At 40.9% G+C, this 20,076-nt stretch overlaps 1 protein-coding gene across 2 annotated transcripts in view; it reads left to right on the top strand.

Annotated features, from left to right (window-relative positions):
* Window positions 1-20,076, top strand: part of sorcs3 (sortilin related VPS10 domain containing receptor 3) — a 204,037-nt gene that overhangs the window by 165,309 nt on the left and 18,652 nt on the right. For both annotated transcript variants that reach the window (XM_035402854.1, XM_035402855.1), the window contains exons 8-17: window positions 135-224; window positions 908-1,087; window positions 3,346-3,492; window positions 7,578-7,680; window positions 8,747-8,823; window positions 8,989-9,080; window positions 11,130-11,237; window positions 12,213-12,330; window positions 14,464-14,597; window positions 19,538-19,651. In XM_035402854.1, coding sequence (XP_035258745.1) covers window positions 135-224; window positions 908-1,087; window positions 3,346-3,492; window positions 7,578-7,680; window positions 8,747-8,823; window positions 8,989-9,080; window positions 11,130-11,237; window positions 12,213-12,330; window positions 14,464-14,597; window positions 19,538-19,651 — 1,163 coding nt within the window. The remainder of the gene's footprint in view (window positions 1-134; window positions 225-907; window positions 1,088-3,345; window positions 3,493-7,577; window positions 7,681-8,746; window positions 8,824-8,988; window positions 9,081-11,129; window positions 11,238-12,212; window positions 12,331-14,463; window positions 14,598-19,537; window positions 19,652-20,076) is intronic.

The following is a 20,076-nucleotide window of genomic DNA, read 5'->3' as shown; positions in this document are numbered from 1 at the left end:
CACATAGAACAGCGGTACTGGACTTTTTATTATTGACCATTGCAGGCATATTAAAGGCACATAGAACAGCGGTACTGGACTTTCAGTGGTGGAGAGAAATGTGCTTTAAATAAACATGCTTTTATCTTTCACAGGTCACCACTGCAGGGCGAGCCAGCTACTACGTGTCCTATCAGAGAGAACCGTTTATGCGCATTAAACTGCCTAAATACTCCCTTCCCAAGGTAAGCAAACCGGATGAAATTAGGTTTGGTTTTTGGCAGAAACAGGTTTTGTAACTGAGATTAACTTTATTTTGAGCAGAAACAGGTGACCTTACAGCGATGCAGATAAAGGTGTTTACACAACCATTTCAGTGATCAGAGTATTGCCATAACCAGGGTAAGATCAGAGTTTTAGTGTGCTTGTAAACGCTTGTAAATGTTTTAAGGTGTCTTGCTGATCAGTTGAGTGTTTATGAAGAGTCAGTTCAGTTTTGAGAGTTCAGCCGTTCAGTTGGGTGTTTATGAAGACTCTGTTCAGGTTTGAGAGTTCAGCCGTTCAGTAAGGTGTTTATGAAGAGTCAGGTCAGGTTTGAGAGTTCAACCGTTCATTTGGGTGTTTATGAAGAGTCTGCTCAGGTTTGAGAGTTCAGCCGTTCAGTAAGGTGTTTATGAAGAGTCAGTTCAGTTTTGAGAGTTCAGCTGTTCAATAGGGTGGTTATGAAGAGTCTGTCCTGTTTTGAGAGTTCAGCTGTTCAGTAAGGTGTTTATGAAGAGTCTGTCCTGTTTTGAGAGTTCTGCCGTTCAGTAGGGTGTTTACGAAGATTCTGTCCTGTTTTGAGAGTTCACTCCTGGCCTGTCCAGTGGCGTAAGCAATTCTCCGCCGCGGCGGCGGCGGCTTGCGCTAACGGCTGTCCCCCTGACAGGACATGCACATAATCAGCACGGACGAGAACCAGGTGTTCGCCGCCGTCCAGGAGTGGAACCAGAACGACACGTACAACCTGTACATCTCGGACCCGCGCGGGATCTACTTCACCCTGGCCCTGGAGAACGTCAAAACCAGCAAGGGCCTGGAGGGAAACATCATGATCGACCTGTACGAGGTATGTGTTCACGACCAACGTCGCCTCCAAAAAGGGCACGTTGCTTACCTCCGCGCGGTCGTTAGCTTGCTATGCGTCTGCTCCGCACCCTTCAAGGTTCACAGGGACTTCTGTCATCTAACGCGGTTTACGGGAGCTTGGGAAACGCTGACAGTGTTTTATATTACAGGGATATCTTCAAGGTATTGAAATTTACCACAGTATTAACTATTCTAACAACCAGTCATTAGCCTGCATGGTACTCTTTACAATCAAATAGTGATGAAATGCTTTGTAATACAGTACTTCCAGAGGGATTTAAAAAAGAAAAACAAACCAAAGAATAATGGGAAACTCAGCAGAGGCCTCATATTTTCATTTTTTGCTGGTTAAATAATACAGTTTTATTGATTTAGTGTGATAAGCTCTGGCTGAAGTATTAGAGTCTGACTGTGTTCTGCTATTATAATCAAGAAGAATAATAAGAGGGGGTACATTTTGCCACAAGTTTACACACAAATAGTTTCAGCCTTTTGTGCTGTCATGTTTCTGCAAAGAAAGCACTACAAAAAGTAGGTAAACAATGTCGAGTCACAAAAATAGCAGCTTATCTTTTCTATTCAGCATACTACCTAAAAGCTTTAGGGAAGCTGAAGTATTGTTTTCAGGTCCTGTTCCCTGTGAATCTGTAACTACCTCAATATATACCGCAATATATTCCAAAATTGCATAGTTCATATAAATATTTCTTTATTAGTGTCTGGTACATTTTTCAATCTGTTCATTCTCACTTCTTGTGAAAATGACTAAATCTGTTATCTGTGTCTTAGCAGAATTTCTTGTTTAATTGTTATTGATGATATTTAAAATGCATTTCCTCATCACTTGCTTTGAGCATTATGGAGTGCATTTGCCTGATTAGGGGGGACAAAAAGGATCAAAACACGATTAATCTAAATTATCTTGCAGTGAGCGACTTATAAATTAATTAACAGTTTTGAATCCAATCCCCATCATTGAGTTTGAAAGGAAGACAGAAGGATCTTGTTTCCACTCGCTCACCCTATATACGCCTACTGAATGTAATAACTATTACAGCCAATTCAAAATATGGAACTGCGCTGCTGCAGTGACTACGTAGCTCAACTTGAAGTCCCTCTATACATCTAAACCACCACCCCCAGTCTGGTCGTTTGCCTGAGAGCTAAAAATATCTTTAAATTAGCAAGTGGTGCATTAGATGATTTAGTTAATGTACTGTTCATGATGCACTTGCAGCCTCCTGCCAAGATTCTGAGCCGCCACCCCCCCCCCCCCCCCAGAGTACTGATTCAGCAGCAGATCCATATCTGCAATACATCACCGAGGCCTTCATTATTGCACGTTGGAAAGTGTTGCAGGTTGTCCACGGACAGTAACAGCTCTCGATGTGAACACACAGGGACAGTTCCCTTGTCTGTTTGCCCCCCCCCCCCCCCCCCCCCCCCCCCCACAGAAAGGTAGACCTGTGCCTATTGTGTGTTTGCCTTGTGCTCACATTCACACAAACAGTGTGAATTCCTTCCTATTCGATTATCAAAAGAGACAGCTTTTCAATGGAGTCTGTTCTTGCTTTCTGAAAAAAAAAAAAAAAAAAAAAACAGATCCAGATCCATTTTCTTTTTCATATTTTCTATATCACGTACAATATTACATACTGGCAGCCAAATATTGTTTAAATTTATCTTTTTCTAAACAGAGATGTAGTTTATACAGTAGATCTTGAATTACAGATGTGCTGTGACTGAATCGGAATATGTCTCCTCTTGATTTTTACCAGAGGGAATTTATAAAGGGTGATAAATAATTACCTTGGTGAGTGACGTGTGTGGTCATCTGAAGAAGGGTTGCTCATTACCCATGTTGCACCTCCCCATCGCATCTCAGTGACACTGTCAAGTGCAGTGCCCATTAGTGCCACTTATTCTCCCCAGATCTGGAGAAGTACCGTGGACATCTGAACACTTTTTTTCAAACAAAGCAGTTTGATATAAACCGTGTCTACTGGGTTTTTTTTTTTTTTTTTGTTTCATTTACTTTTTGACTTTTAGTGACCTTTCGCTTGATGAATAGTGCAGCTCGTTTGTGTTGCCCCAGATTCAATGTTCGGTAAAAAAAAAAGAAGAAAAAAAGGACTGAATCGAAATAATTATAAATCCTGTTATGAAAGAATACCTGTGTTTCTCGTTTGTGTGTGTGAGTGCGTGTGTGTTTTTTTTAGCCTTTTCCATTTTTCCCAGGTAGCAGGGATCAAAGGGATGTTCATAGCCAACAGGAAGCTTGAGAACCAAGTGAAGACCTTCATCACCTACAACAAGGGCAGAGACTGGCGGCTGCTACAGGCTCCAACTGTAGACCTCGCTGGCAATGAGATCCATTGCATTCTGGTGAGTGATGTCAAATCTATTTACATTTTATGTTTACATGCTATATTCATATAGTTTTTTTAAAAACTTTTTTTCAGAAAAAAATCATAATTTTGTGTTAACTATTATTCTGAAAGTTATTTATAAAATTGCAGCTAATATTATGCACCTTGCAGAAATTCGCTAATGGAATTCATGCCCAGAACAAGATGCAAATGGACTGAAAATAGACAATTAAATATGTCCTTTTCCTTAGCATTGACTTAAATGAAAGTTTTTTTTTTTCTACATGCGCCTTTAGTTTCTCTAGCTGCTGAAGTACTTTCATTTACTTTCAAATGCGTGTGCTAAATTATGCGCTGCAACTTACAACAACAACAAAAAAAATCTGTACGGTTCTGGAACAATGTGGAGTTTCCCGTTGCTAGTGCAGCTGTAACAACCACAGCTCACCTTCAACAGTTCAGACACGTGGAGGTTATTTTGCACAGGTAATTTTTTTTTTTTTTTTACCAGCTTACTGAAGCAAGGTTAGTAAGCATTCCAGGCTCAGTTTTTTTTTTCTTCTCCTTCATGCCATTCACTCACCTTGGGTGACCGATGCGCTCGCTGTTGTGATGGAGGCCGCTCCTCGAGTAATACACCTGTGATGTCAGTGCGAGAAATACCAGCGCTGAACAAATTCAGTTTTATTCGCACATGTCGCTGGGCACATTGCCATCTTTTATTCCTGTGTACCGGTAACAGGCTTACTGCACTGAAAGACCTACCTTTGTGTGTGTGTGTGTGTGTGATTGAATTCCACACTTGATTGCTTTCCTCATGTTATGTGTTAAGATGTAATACGTACTGCACACTCTCGTGTGTTCTCGCTCGCACACGCTCCGTCCTCCTTTGCTCTTTGTTATTTTGGGAATCGGGACCGAGGGAAGCGTGGCATTTTGGTTTAATCTCGCTTTTTATTGGGTTGCCTCTCATGCTGCTTACAGCCTAATTGTGAACAGTTAACGTTTGGGTTTTTCGTTTGCCTAATTGGGTGATAAACCTAAACAGTTTAGTTAATTGATCATATTTTTTTGCTTATTGTGGGTGCACGCGAGCTGTAAAAAAATTGTGTGACATCTGGGCAGACGTGGGGCCTATTTACTGGTAACTGGGCCCTAGATTCGACACGTAACTGGCCTCGCAATCAGAATTCTCATTGGACAGGGGTGAAGGGGTGGGCGGGGCTTGGTTACGTGAGTGGCATGAGGACACGCCCTGTTCTTCCAAAACTGAAATCACTACATACAGTCATAAGTCCGCAACGGCGGTGAGTTACTGTAGGTTCCAGGATTTCATCATCGCCGAACGTCAAGGTCAAGGGCCCGCCAATCAATCTCTGCAAGTGTTCTTGTACGATTCTGTGGCGGACAGACAGGCTCGTTCCCTCAGTTTCACGCTTGCAGGGCCTCCACATTGATTGCGCTGACGTACGGCTCAATTAGCACTATTCTGCCGGGGGGGGGGGGGGGGGGGGCTTCCTGGGTTGGTCTAGGCGGTGGGCCTTCGTCTGTCGGGCGGATTCGGGCCCGTTAACCCCCCCCCCCCCCCCCCCCCCCCCGACAGTACGCCCGTTCCCCCCCGGCAGTCTAATTCGGGACAGCCCTGTCCATCGCTCCCTCACTGTGACATCAGGTGTCATGTGTCAGACGTGGCTCCCACACCATGCTCTGCTAAGCTGTCGGTTGTCAGACCTCACTCGCGTTTTCTCGTAGACCTGGCTTGATATTGCTCTCGGTTGTCACTCGACTTGCCCGCCACACCTCTCTCTCTCTCTCTCTCTCTCTCTCTCTCTCTCGCTAGATTTTGTTGTTGGGTATCGTTCATTTTCCCTGTCCTTGATTTTGTCTTCATACCTTTCCATTGTCTTTTATTTATTAATGTATTTATTTTATTTTTTCTGACTCAACCATGTTTTTTGCTTAACACAAAAAAACATAAGCCTCTTGAAGAACACTAATTGCTTTGGGAGATGCCATATTTACATTTCTGAATGCCTCGGTTCATCTTCTTTCTTCTGTTAGTTGTGTAATACAAACAATTAATAAATAGTCAATTAAAGCTTTTAACAGCTATACGTTAAGCCAGAGGCATTCGCACATACAATGCGCAGCCATGAAGGATAAGTTGACCAGAAAACAATTATACCCTTCTTAGTTTGTTTATTTATTTATTTATTTATTTATTTATTTTTCTCTGAAATATGTTCATAAATAAAAGGTTTAATTTCTTCTGATGCTAATTTATTTTTGGAATATCTTTTTTTAGCAAAGTACTTCCTCCGAAAAACAATGCTCTTACATTTTCAAGAATTAATATAACAAAAACATAATGTGTAGTATGCATAATACCATGACGATTAGATGTCAATAAGCTGTTCTGGAAACAATGACACTCCAGAATCTCACTCCTTGCTCTCTCTCTCCTCATTCTCTTCGTCGGTACTTTTAAGTTCCCCTCAGGGAAATGTTTCTGAAATGTTAGTTACAGAATGCATATGACTCAGGGGGGGTATGCGGGGTAGGAGAAATGGGTCACATGTTAACTTTAACAGTGCGTTTATATGACACTTTAATTGCATTAAGAGCCGAGCCCTTTTCCCTTTGATTACAAAGTTAAATCCAGTTGCCCTTGGTGTCCTTACAGCTCCGTCAAGCTGTCGAATGAAAAGATGAAGGGGAACGTTTTATTGTTTCTGGTCTCTGAACAGATATAATTGACTTTTGAGGTGATCAGTGGCCTGGGAGAGTTGGCATGACACTTTCATGTCAGGCCAACCACCTCCTTGTGTTAATGACCGATCATAGCAATTAAAAACTCTGCTGGAACTAATCCGTGTACATACGCAGGCATGAATGGATTGCTGCAAAGTAAAATAAAATGAATTTTAATTAAATTAAATGCCAAAACAATAAAACGCTAAACTGTGCATTTCTCTTTTCAATTATTCAGTACATTATAAAAAGAAATGCTTGCCAAATTACTCAAAGAAATCCTCAGAAAGAGAGAGAGAGAGAGAGAGAATGAGGGGGAGAGAGAGAATGAGAAGGGGGGAGGATGTGTGTGTGTGCGTGTGCGTGTGTGTGTGTGTGCGCGTGTGCATGCCTGTGAGTAATGTATGATACGAAGGGTCAAGATGTCATTGAAATCGTATCACTGCAGTATATTGAAATGGAACCCTGGGCTCACTGATGTATCAAATGAACACATCAGTGTTTATGCTATTTTATCAGTGTTTATGTCACCATTATTTAGTCATTATAGGAGCAGGTGTATATGCCACTAGTCATTGCTGCAGCAGTTGTAAAATGCCTTCATTTGCTGATAACGTGTGATTTAACATCCAGTCATAGGACGGGCGATCGCAATGCTGCTGTCAGACCTGCGTTGAAACAAATTTGTGACTGATTCACAGGGTTACCTGGGTAATCTCTAAAATAGTATTTTACTGAAATGACGCCATGCATTATTTTAATAGGGTGGATTTGGATTTAGTTTAAGGTGTCTTTGTGGATTTGTTTGGTATTTCTCACAAGCTTTACAGTTCCCAGAATTGGAAATGAATCCTGAGAGCTTTATCCATCAAGCTTTATCTAAATCATTACCTCTAAATCATTCTGCTACGCAGTCAGCGAAATGCATTACGCTGACACTTGCACATCATTGGATATTGTCTTAATGAGCATCATTGGTTTTTTAAATATTTTATAGCACCTGTGACAGGGCTGCCCAACCCTGTTCCTGGAGATCTACTGTACTCTAGGTTTTCACTCCAGCCCTAACAAAGCACATCCCATTTCAATAGCTAGAGGTCTGGTTGAGCTTCTTATTAGTAGAATGAGGTGTGCTTTGTGAGTGTTGGAGTGAAAACCTGCAGGACGGTAGATCTCCAGGAGCAGGTTTGGGCAGCCCTGCTCTAGCTGTTGAATGAGGTGTGCTTTGTTAGGTTTGGAGTGAATCCCTACAGGGCAGTAGATCTCCAGGCACAGGGTTGGGCAGCGCTGACCTATGACAGTGATACGTTGATCAGCCTGAGCTGGAGCCTGCCTTCTCTGTCTCCGCAGCCATTCTGTTCCCTGCACCTTCATCTTCACATGGCTGAAAACCCGTACACTTCCGGAAGCATCTGCAGCCGATCCTCTGCTCCAGGAATCATAGTGGCCACTGGTAAGCACATACAGAACAGTATACCACTGTAATTATTATTAGTTGTTTGGGCATCGTATAGTCGTGTGACCAGGGTGAATTCCTGCCTCTCGCCCAATGCATGCTGGGATAGGACACAGCACCCCACCCACGACCCTGATCTAGGATAAGCGGGTATAGATATTGAATGGATGAATGTAGTTGTGTGTGGTAATTTTAAAATATTTGTATATTCATATAATGTATATATCTTTATATAAATAAGGATATAATTCTTATTAATTTATGTAACAATAAGACGGTGACCAAATTTCATGTCACATGTCTCCATATTCTACATATTAAAATTTGGACATTAACAATAAAAAATAAAATGTGAAGAATCAAAATAAATAAATAAATCCTCACCAATGAGACATGAATTGCAAAATGTGATTATTCAGTTTGTTAATGAACCACTGACAATAATTGGTGAAGGCTAGGGCTTGGGTTGATCAATGTGGATGACCTTTCAGGATACAGGCCTGAATTCAAAATAACCTTTGTCTTTAACTTTGACTCACAAACAAAATAATGTGTTGCAGTTTGTTTTTCTTCACTAAAAAGTTTGGCGGAGTAAGTGATAATCAATATTATGTGAGCAAACTTTATGATGAAAAAAATAATTCATTTTTTTGGTCAAAATTAAATGACAAACTGAAGATCGAATACTGAATTCAAGCTGTAATTTTAAATAATTTTAGAGAGGTTTAAATTTAATGGATTCTAGAAAGTTCAGTACTGCTCACGGCAGTATTAGAGGCCGGGTTTTCGAAAAAGCAACTGTGCTGTCAAACATTTTCTGACAAGGGGAAATGGAACTATTCATCTGAGAGAACAGATTTCTCTGGCACTGTTTTGATGATACAAACATAGCATCCATCCCAAAATGTTATTTTAACTCTTTCTGCCTGGTATGGTATTTTGGTGCAGAAATATTGCTTCCATGTAGATTACATATATGAACTGGTCTCTGCGTGTCTCTGTTATAAAGATAGCTCTTTTATAAAACCTGACATGGCATTTCATGAGCAAATCCTCTCCCTAGGTAACATTGGTTCGGAGCTCTCATTCAATAACATTGGGATGTATATATCTTCAGACGCTGGAAATAACTGGAGACAGGTAAGATTGAATCACACCTTGACATTGGTTAACCATTTTAAACTTCCAACATATAGTATATCATTAAACATATAATTAACATTTCATATGCTATGATTAGTATTATGATTATTATTCGCTATACTGTACAGTGATATAACTAAATATTCTCGGGGATATTTCCAGATCTTTGAGGAAGAGCACAGTATCTGGTTTCTGGATAAAGGAGGGGCTTTGCTTGCGGTCAAACAAGCAACCGTACCGGTTAGAAATATTTGGTAAGTATCAAACTCTTATTGGAAACACTGAAATCGTAGGTGCTTGTTTTGTGAATGTTGTCTTAGCTGTTTCTGCAATACTTCTGCAAGACACACTGTTACTTTTTACTCTTGACGTTGATATGACATGTTCACCCTTGGCGTCAACATAAAGAGGCAGAGGGTTTGTATTGAAGTCTATGGGCGTGTCTAGGGTGTCCAATAATGACCCCAAAGGACTCCTTCCGCGTTGGTATAGAGAGGCTGAGAGCTTCTGCGCAAACATTCATTTATGACGAGTTGCACACTGCATGAGACAAGGTTGTCTGCGGGGTTGTAGCCTGCAGTCCAGCTGCTGAATGGTTTGGCATTTAAAATTCAACATAAAACTCAATTCCATGCCACTTTTATGTGCTTTTTGTGTGTGTGTGTGCCCTGGACTTTTGTGTTCACCACATTTTTGTTTAAAGTTGAGATGCAGGTACTGTACCACTTTATATTCTGAAGAGAACGGCCTCATGGGAGAATTTTGTCAAGGCCTGTGTACATTACAATAATAATAATTCTGTTTTATGTTTTGTTTTGTTTTTACTTCCAGTGAAAAACGTGTGTTTTGTCACAAAGGAATAAAAAGCAATTTTATCTATTCAAAATATTCCATTTTGAATGTTCTATTCTGATTTTGTTTATTCAAATTACTGAATAAAACCCAAACCTTTTTTTGCAGTTTTTCATATGGAAAAGATGGGGGTAAAAAGAAAACAAAAACTGTAACTGTGTACATGTTAAAATAATAACTAACTGATGAATCACTGTGCAGATCATTCTGAGAGAGACAAGGAATAAATGCAAACCACATGTTGTCTCATACCCCCAATAAGAAACCTGGTGGTCCCATTTCACAAAAATATAGTTGTACTGTTGTGGTGAAATCCAATAACCGACTCAAAATGGAAAAAGCTGGGGTTCACGTCCCCTACCAACCTCCCTTGAACAGCAAAAAAACATGCCTTCTCTTCTGATTTAAGCCCTGAACAGTCTGTGACAGCATGAGCTAACGCCTCATTTCTAACCACGATATTAATACGCAGAATTGTATTACTTCCACAGGGGGGTGGGAAATTGCATTTTTTGAATCCTGAGCCTTAACAAATGCGTGCCTGTAAGGGTGGAGGGGAAAAAAAGCTTAGTCTTTTCAGCAGTTCAGTTCTAGCTGGCTGAATCTAAATCTCTTCTGCTTTTTTTCTGGAAGAATTTTCAAATTTAAGACCAAGAACTCGTGAAGTGTGGTGTTCTGTTTTTTTTTTTCTTTTCAACTTAATGTTTCAAGTTTCTGCCCGTGGCTGAACTTAGTCTTGGAGTGCACGTCCACAGGAGACAAAGCCTTCCCTCAACAGCGAAAAAGTTTCAGCCCCATATCCTCTCGTAACGGATGCATCTGAAAGCTTTTCCTGTTGTCAGATCCGTCAATGCCCTTTGGCAGATGAAGGCAAATTTCGGTTTGAGGCAGAGAGAGGAGCCGTTTCCCTCTCCGTTGTCTCAATCTTGTCACAGAAAGACTTCCAATGCTCCCTCTCCTGACGTGGTGTTGATAAGCTGTCAGCACGTTCAGGTGCAAATTTGGGATGAAAGTTTGGAAAGTTTCTTTGTCTCTCTGGTTTATGCAGTAGATGATAGTACATTAATCACATGTAGCTTTTATTTACAAAAAAAAGGAAGGAAATTCTCACTTCATCTTGCAGCTCTTGAGGCGTACATTTCCGACAGCTGCGCTTGTACAACTTTTGTTGTAGCCCTTGTGCTGTTTGCTTATCGCGTGAAATTCACTCTTGTGAGCTGCTTCGGCGAGGAGCGTCTACCAAATGACCGAATTGTAAATCGTGACTATGAATGCGTTGTCATTCCGCTGTGCACAACCCTATATGCACAGTGTTGTCTCATTTAAGGCGAAAGTGTCTTCCCCCCCTATGAAACAGGCTTGACATGTCTCTGCAGGCCTTCTTGCATGTGTACCTTTGTCTCTCTGTCCACGGCAGCCAATGAGATTTGAGTGTGTTGTGTCGCTAACAGGGTCAGCTTTGACGAAGGGAGGCAGTGGAGCCGGCACAGCGTCTCCTTAGTGCCCCTGTACGTCGACGGAGTCCTGGTGGAGCCCGGCATCGACAATCAGATAATGACGTGAGTCAACGCTCCTCAACTACTTGAAAACGGTGTTGCTTAACTTTTGCCTTTGGCGGAAAAGGAGGAAGGAGGGAGGGAGGCGGGGGGGGGGGGGGGGGGCTGTCTGCTTGGGGGGCGTGAGTTCAGCACAGAAACCTCACGGCTTGCGCCCCACACTGACTAAATGAAAAGCAAATAAAACAATTTAAAAAACGAAATTCCGAATCCAGCCTTTTTCTCATTTAAGGCATCTAGCAGATGCTCGGTAGATGTTGCAGGTTCTTCCCCTGAATGATTTACACAGCTTAGATTCTTTTACAGACCCTTGTATCCATTTATATCCATTTATACAGCCTTACATTTACTGGAGCAATTCAGGTCTAGTACCTTGCTGAAGGGTACTGTGATGTCCCATCAGGGGAATCAAACCTGCAACCTCTGAATTGCAAGCCCAGATCCTGAACACAGTGGTCCTGGGGACTCTTGTGTATGTTGGTTTTTTATTCTTCTTGGCATGCGTAGCTGTTTCTGACATAATGTGGCTCAAGAGGGTAAATAATCCCTCAAAACTTGAAAAGCGTAATTAAGAAAAATTAACAGCTTGTTAAAATTCTGGTCTTGCAATTGTGGTTGGAATGAGAACCAGCATAGACCGGGGTGCCCAGGACCGAGTTTGAAAACCAGTGCCTTAACCAGTATACACATACTGTATACAAGACCAGGAACAGGCTCACGAGAGCTTCCAGTTATTGTACCAACTGATGGGCAAATGCTGCATAAAATTAATATTAAAAGCACAGAGGACTTTTTCTATAATGATGCATAGAGGTACTTTTGTGGTGAGTTGAGTTGTTTTTGCAAATTAAATGACCTTTTAATGTGTTGTAATGAATTACATTCCCCGGTAGGATTTTAATGAGCGATCCGTTTAAATTGTCATTTTTTGATTGAAGCAGTAACTGTTCATTGTGTCGTCTAAATGCGATATTGCAGGTTTTTTGGACACTTCAGTCATCGTTCTGAATGGCAGCTCATAAAAATAGACTACAAGTCCATTTTCACCCGGAGATGCACTGAGGGAGATTATCAGACCTGGCACCTCCATAATCAGGTAAGACTAAACGAGGGTATAAATTATAAATACCTGAAATAAAAAAAATCCACATTTTATCACTCTGCAGTTTATTATTATCAAACAATGACATTTACTGTATGCTTTTGTCCACTCTGACCAATCAGATAATATATTTTTATGACTTACTGTAATGAAACTCCGCATTCATATCGACCTGTGGATAGGTCCAAGTCTTGTGGAAGAAATGATTCACGATGTAGTGTGCCATTATATCAGAACTTAATCTAATATCACAAAAATGTAAAATGGGCATAAAAGTAAGTTTTTTAGCCTTCCTGTTTTTGCATTTTGACCAGAAGGTGAAATAAGTTGTGAATTCCAGTGGGAATTACCAAGAGATCTAAGGTAGAGTAGTGCCTGATGCTGCTTATGTTTTGGTATACAGTATGGAGCTCTTTAAAGGGTTCCTGAATGGCAATGGTGAATGTGCTGGGCCTTATATTCACGGGTTACAGTCGGGGCTGTGTCATTCCCCGACTGTAACCGACAGTCCTCGGCGGCGGGACATGCATTTAAACGGGGGTCAGCACTTCCTGCTTTATATCCGGCCTCTCCCAGGCCCTGTGGCGGGGGCGGGGGCGGGGGCGGGGGGGGAGGAGTCCACAGGGTATCAGCGGCGGTCGCCGTGGAAACTCTCTCCTGATTGGCGGTGCCTGCCCTAGCAGCGCCATCGAGTGAAAAAATAGTCGGCAGTTTGCACACAACTGCAGCAGGGCGCTGTATGTTTGAGCCGCAGTGCTGAGCGAGTGGGGGCAGGGCGGCTGTGGTGACTCAATAGGCACACAGGTGGTGATTCCATATCTGGAGTAGGGGGTGGTGGGCTTGTTTGAGGAAAAAGAAGAATGAAGGTCTCCAAGCTACGAGCACACCGTGTGAAACGCAGGACTGGGTTTTCAATGCTGAAACTGAAAATCTCCCTTTTTTTTTTTTTTTTTTTGAAATGCAGAAATACGTGGGCTCTACGCAGTCACAGTCACTGTGAAATTAACAACCGGTCTATTAGAATGAGTTATGTCAGGCCGATATTAATGCTGCTTGCTTTAAAGTAAAAGCCCTATTGTTGAAGTTAAGGTCATGCACATTTCGAAACACAGTGTACAGCTCATTACAACATATAGTCATTAAGCCAACCTTTCATCTTCTGATTAGAGGAAAAAAATAAGTTTAGAATTCAGAAATATTGAACAGTAGAAGTTTGTAATCCAGTTATTCATAATAGGCGATTTAAAAGGAGTTGCAAAAGAAATTAAGGTGGTGTTAATACAGTAGGTTAAATATCTGCATATATATCTGCATACAGAACAAGTAGAAATGAATTGTGAAATTATATTTATTATAAAAGTAATCTCCATACTACTTTATTTAGGTAACTTACTGACTATAATTTTCTTCAACATTATGAATCTTTCCCATATCACCTCAAGAATAATATTCCATTATGGTCAATTTCAAGGATTGAGGAGAATTTCTGAATGATTCGATGATTAATCTGCACGTGATGAAGTTTCCTGGGGAGGTCGTATATCTCCAGTGCGTTAAATAAAGTTTAATCTGTTCAACGTAGAGATCTGTTACACAAAACGGCTGGCCAAAGTAAAGGTAATGCAGGTATATTTTTTGTCATATGCTACAGTAAACAGGCTAAACAAACTAGACAAATCATAAATTTCCCCCCCCCATTGTCACATATAGACAGGCTCCTACCATCAAATATTAACTGGTGCTGAGCTATATTCCGTCCAAGAAAAAAGAACAAAAAACCATTAAGCACATACAAATGAGATCACGAGATCAGTGTTCAGCCATTGCCTTAACATTGTGCAAAAGCAAGAATGTATTGATTTGGTTGCTTAAATGGTAATGTGAAACGTGTAGAAATGTCCCCTTGCTAAATTTTCAATCCATAGTAGGCTGTAACTTAACTAACAGCTGTGCATCATGCAATTTCTCTTTTTGACAATCAGTTATTTGTCTGTCTATCTCCAATATCTAATGCCACTGAGCAATCAGAAATCAAGAATCAAATTATTAAATTGCCCTTTTCCTTTTATACCTATCAGATTATTATAAATATTTAAGTGCTTCTTCCATACTGTTGTGGTTTAATAGGGTGAGCCCTGTGTGATGGGAGAGAAGCAAATCTACATGAAGCGGAGGCCAGGAAACCGTTGCATGCTGGGAAGAGACTACGCCCGAATTCTATCCGCCGAGCCTTGCATCTGCAAGGCCTCCGATTTTGAATGGTAAGTCGAATTATTCCTCATTTCCTGTGGTGTAAAATGGCACTTCGCACAGCACAAATCTCTGTATCGGTGAAAGGAGCCGCAGTCATTTTCTCGTTCGCGTCGTTCTTGTTTGGGAAAAAAAATAAGCAACTATGACCTGGAAACAAGGCCTAAATGTTGAAACAATGAATATTTGATGATATACTGTGTACAAGCCTAACCTCTTGTACAAAGGGCACGCAAATTATGCAGATGCTAATTAGTCCGTGGCATCTCGGTGAACCCCTCAAGCTGAAATACCATGGCATGTAATTACGCGTGGACCTCAAAGATGTGGTCAGCCTGCCTGATCTTCCAGTCAGGCCACAAGGGATCATGGCTAGAGAGCGTGTGTTTTTCTGTGTTTAAATTCTCCCTTGGTCCTCGGCGTAAGAACGAAAAACTGTTTCCAAGCTCGTATCGTAATGTTGACGTGGGCTGATGACCGCGTAGGCTCGATGGAGCCGCTCTTTGTCTGTCTTTATGCAGACCTCTCTTAAGCTTTGTTTTTCTTCTGTAAGTGGCAAAGTTCAGGGACAGTTCATGTCAGTGCTTCAAGGCAACTGGGACTGTATTCCACCCAGGTCTTTAACTGTATCCCTGTCAGCGGTGTGATCTCCTTTACTCGAAAACCTGGTTTTGATGCACTTGGGTAAATCTGGGTTACCGAGAGTACAGCGTTTAAATAAATGTAAGCCTTGTATGATGCTCTGGATGTGTTTTTTGTAGGAATAGCGTGTTCCTGTCTCTTGTGGGGACATATTGACAGTCATATGGCCATCTGAAGTATTTCTGGCTGTCGTTCAATATAGAATGCTCTGCATTCTCCACCAGTTATTACAACCAGGAGAAGATTTTTTTATTCTTTTTTTTCTGAACGGGTGTGTATGAATCATAACTCAGTGTTGTGGATTACCATTATCAAGTTTCTGTAGCAAGGAGCTGAGGTGAGTTGATTCAAATTCAAATAATCAATTGATACGTGTTAATTATTTGAACAAAGTGGAGTAAAATAGAACAGGTTATAACTGTGTTCAATGCAGTTGACCTTAAGTGTGCCGTATACAGTACGTCACTGACAAACATATCCTTATGCCTTTCCTCAGTCCTCCTCAAGAGTCCCTTGACCTCTTAGCGAAGGTATTTTTGGCCGGAAGATTGTTTTGGGAGCACCTTGTGTTCCTCAAAGTGGAGTTCTCAGGAGTGTTGTTCTTCTGCAAGACGGCCAGTCTACAGGTTATGGCTGGTGTCCAGGAAGGGGGTGGGGGGTGGGGGGGGGGAGGGAACAAGCTCCCTCACAATCTGCTTGATGGACTAGTTTGGAATAGTTTATGTGTCTCAGTGGCGTCTGGAGAGTGGGGCGCTCTTATCGTTAACCGCTGGACTGGAGCTTTGCTAGTCCCTCTGCTTGAATATAGGCCCTGCACAAAGACTTACATGCCCCCCTCGCCGTATTGTTGTGTTAGTACAAGCTTTTAGTTTTATTTTTTCAGTTTTATCCAGTCAACAAACTGCACTGCATGTTCCATCTCATGGTGACAATTTTCAAAGTTGTGCCAAAACTCTGCTGTTTTGTTTAGTATATATATATATTTTTTTACAGTCTACATTGGAAGGCTGCTATTTGTGGTTGTTGTGTACCAATTAAACCCACCTGAAATAAACAGAACTTCATGTTAATTTAATTATGAAACTGTTTTAGCGTCTGGAGAGGGAGAGAGAGAGTGAGCGGCGCTGTTGTCGGTAACCTTTGGATTGGCTCACGCTCAGAGTTCCCGCGGCTTGGCCGCCTCACCTTTGTGTGCGGTGCGGGCCGGAAGCCAGGGCCTCTTCAGCGCGAGCTCTCCTTCTACACCTTTATTTTCAGATCGGAGGGAAATCCGTTTTTTGAATTTCCTGGCACGCTCCCTTCTCAGGTTTTTGTGTGTGTTGCAGACCTGGGTCAACTACGCATTTGTTTTGGATTCGGATACTTTTCTACGCTTTACTGATCTCGTCTGGTGTACTGGAACCAATGGAATACCCTAAAAAAAGAGCAAACCCCACCTTCTGGTCACATTGGCGGGCTCAGTTACACCAGGCAAGATCAATAGAGCACAGACACGTATTTGAATCCATAGCAACTGTTTGCATTAAAATACATGAAATATGTGGCCTGGTTTTGCACACACATATTGAGCTTAGCCCTGGACTAAATTGTGTTTTGTATGGAGAATTGCCATTCAAAATTGAATTTAGTCTCTGACTAGGCTTAATCTGTGTCTGTGAAACTGACCCAATATGTTTTTCGTACTGTAACAATTAATAGCTGGATGGTGTCGTGTGTAATGTTGGCTCTTAAAATGGTGTTATTTGCAAACTGAATAAATGTTATTCGGAATGACTGGACTCTGTACTTTCATATGGTAATGGTGTCCACTCAAGGTCAAATATTATGAGTTCAATTGGAATCCATTATTCTCCCTGTTTGTTTCGATTAGCGTTTGGTGCATTTTCGGAACTCAAATACGCGTTTCGGTTTAATACGAATCCAAGGATTTCTAAAACTTTTTAATTAAAAACTAGAACAGAAACTTTTAATTGACTTTGAAGTGTGTACACACGGTTTAGAGGGGATCATGGCAACATTAATGACTGCCCTTGAACAAGAGAATTCAATATTATGTGATGTCTCACTTTCTATTACGTAACAGTGCAGTGAAAATATACAGCACCACATGGTATTATGTAAAAACAAATGTGTAGTATATGACATATGATGCTGTGTTATAAATAGATCACGGGCTTACCTGGAGCAAAATTATATCCATATTGTTTAACGCTGAGAGAGAAATGTTTCTACGTGAAACAGTTCAGCCAGTCTGTTGTCTCTAGAGCTTGTCAAAAGGTCAAAAAGGATTAAAATCTGCTTCACAGCAGGTTCTGCCTAATAGAAAAATGAAATCATACTTTTCTTTGTGTGCATATTATATTATACACATGCTCTTTAAATGGTTAACGGATAACATGCTATTGAACTGACATTTAGTTCAACTGAATAATAATTACTGTAGCTTACAATCACCATATCATAATTTAGTAGAAGACAATAGATTTATTGAAATAAAACGGACATATTTACTGAAAATTAAATGTATAAAAATATGTGTGCATAGATAACACCTGGCTGCTATTCAGTATCTCCAATGTAAATGAGTGAAGGTTAGTTTGTTTTATGGGTGAGTGACAACTAGTTTCATAAAGAAACATAAATAACAGAAATAAAACTACACCTCCTGGGATAATATAGAGTTTGCCATAAGGCATAGACTATTTTTGGTGGCAGTATTTAAAGAAAAATGTTCAATGCTTTATATATCAGAGATGATAACCAGAGTCCTGTTCCCCATGAATCTGGCAAATGGCAGCTCATCAGGTACATCCAAGGTTCCAGAACTTTGCCTACGTGTGTTTCTGAGTTCCGGAATGCTTTTGTGGAGTTCTGGACCACTGCTGACACAGTGTTGCAACAGGGACGTTCCGAAGGCAGGGCTGGCCTTTAGGGATGCGCTGAACTCCGCGTTAGCATGATAGCACAGCAAGAGAGGTTTTTTAAGAAGGATGAAGATGTCCAGGAAGCCATTTTTAATCTTTGTTAAAGCCGTGAGACACAATGAGCTGAGATAGGTCAGACCATTGACGGCAGGCCAAGTGTTATCTCACTGATCAGAAAAGGGAGTAAGCAAGTCCTTGAAGGGTATGAAAGTCCTTGAGATGCACAAAGACAGGTTTAAGAGGAAGGGCCTGGATGAAATTAAGCGGTGGGTCTTTACTTTGTCTCTCTATGAAGTGTGAGGTTATCTGTGCAAAAGAAGACAGTCTGAGGAGTTCAGCAATCAATAATCAGAAATAACTTGTTTGTGGAAAAAAAGAAAAATGTCCTTGCACCTATTAATATCAAAGTTGTTGACAACAAATATTTGTTGACTCCAGGCCAAATTATTTTCCTTCTGAGCAAAGTGGTGAATTTGTCGCAGGTTTTTGTAATGGAAAAAAAAAATGGCAACACAAGTAAACCTTATGTGGAAACCTTGGTCCTGAATAGGCAAGTGAAGAGTATGTGCATGTTATTGATCTGTTGTCTCCAGCACGGATGGGCCAGCCATTGATGTGTAGATAAGAACAGTCTTGCTGATTGGCCTTGAAGATCCCTAGACACTGCCTTCCTGGCACCGAGATGTCTGGGATAGGGTTTCTGTTCTTCCGGAGGACCTTCCTTGGAGGTTATGGGTGTCATCGGTGCCCTTAACCAAGTTCAGTCCTTCATAATTCAAACTTCACCAAAACATAGAACAAAATACTTTCTACTACTTTTTGTGAGATAAAAAACACATTAAGGATTGACACTTCAAAGAAAAAAGTAGTTGAAATTATTTTGTGAAATTATTGTGTTTTGAATTATGAATGAATGAACTAGGTTGAGGACACCGATGCCACAAACAAGGAGGTATAGAAGTCTCTACAAGATTTTTATTTACAAGTTGTTTTTTTGTTTGTTTTTTTTTTTTTTTTTACTTGCCAATGTTCCTCTTTGTCAGTACGTTCTTCATCAACATATTATATCTTGAAGTTTACCGAGGTTAAAGTTAGCCTTGAAGTTTGCCGAGGTTAAAGTTAGCCTTCCCTGATTTTAATTATACTTTGCTGTACTTGTGGGCAAAATAGACTATGCTAATGATGAATAATGTATTAATACTGATTAAATGTCACTCTGTTCCCCGTCCGTTGGGTTGATTTGTTGTTCTCGCCAACACGTCAATCACAAGTGAACTGTTTATATCTGTTTGCCGACTATATTCTCCGTTGTGCAAAAATGTCTATCTGAGATTTGATTCAGGGCATTTTTAATGACTCAAATATTTTTACTTTTTGTGTGATAGTGATTACGGATATGAACGTCGGGCGGATGGGAACTGTTTACCAGCTTTTTGGTTTAACCCCTCCACGGTATCCAGAAGTTGTAGCCAAGGGCAAAACTACCTCAACAGCACCGGGTGAGTCCAACACGTCAAATATATTGAACTTGTGAACCCTGTTTCATGTCAATCTCATTTTCTTTTTTCAATTAATTAATTTCAGTTTGATGTCACATTGTTTAGGATATCTCGCAATTCAGTGGTACAAAGCAACGGTGTAAGTGCAGTATTGTTGTATTGTGCTCATTGAAGCCTGTTCTAAATTTAGACATAAAGTGCGGTTCAAAGGATGTCTGATTCGTGCACATATCACCAGCAGGTGTGATGCTATTCAGCTCTTGGTTTTCTACAAAGGCCACAAAACCACACAAACAAGCTTCTTTTCCTTCGGTTCCTGAGGAGTGATAGTTGAAGATATTTTTAGATATGAGGTCAGGCTTATGCGGCCTCCTGTAGATTGGTGGCTCCTGCTGTTATTAACAAGGTGGATTGTTTCACTGGAT

This window comes from Anguilla anguilla, chromosome 2, assembly GCF_013347855.1.
Source record: "Anguilla anguilla isolate fAngAng1 chromosome 2, fAngAng1.pri, whole genome shotgun sequence".
NCBI lineage: Eukaryota > Metazoa > Chordata > Actinopteri > Anguilliformes > Anguillidae > Anguilla > Anguilla anguilla.
This window is presented reverse-complemented; position numbering and strand designations above follow the sequence as displayed.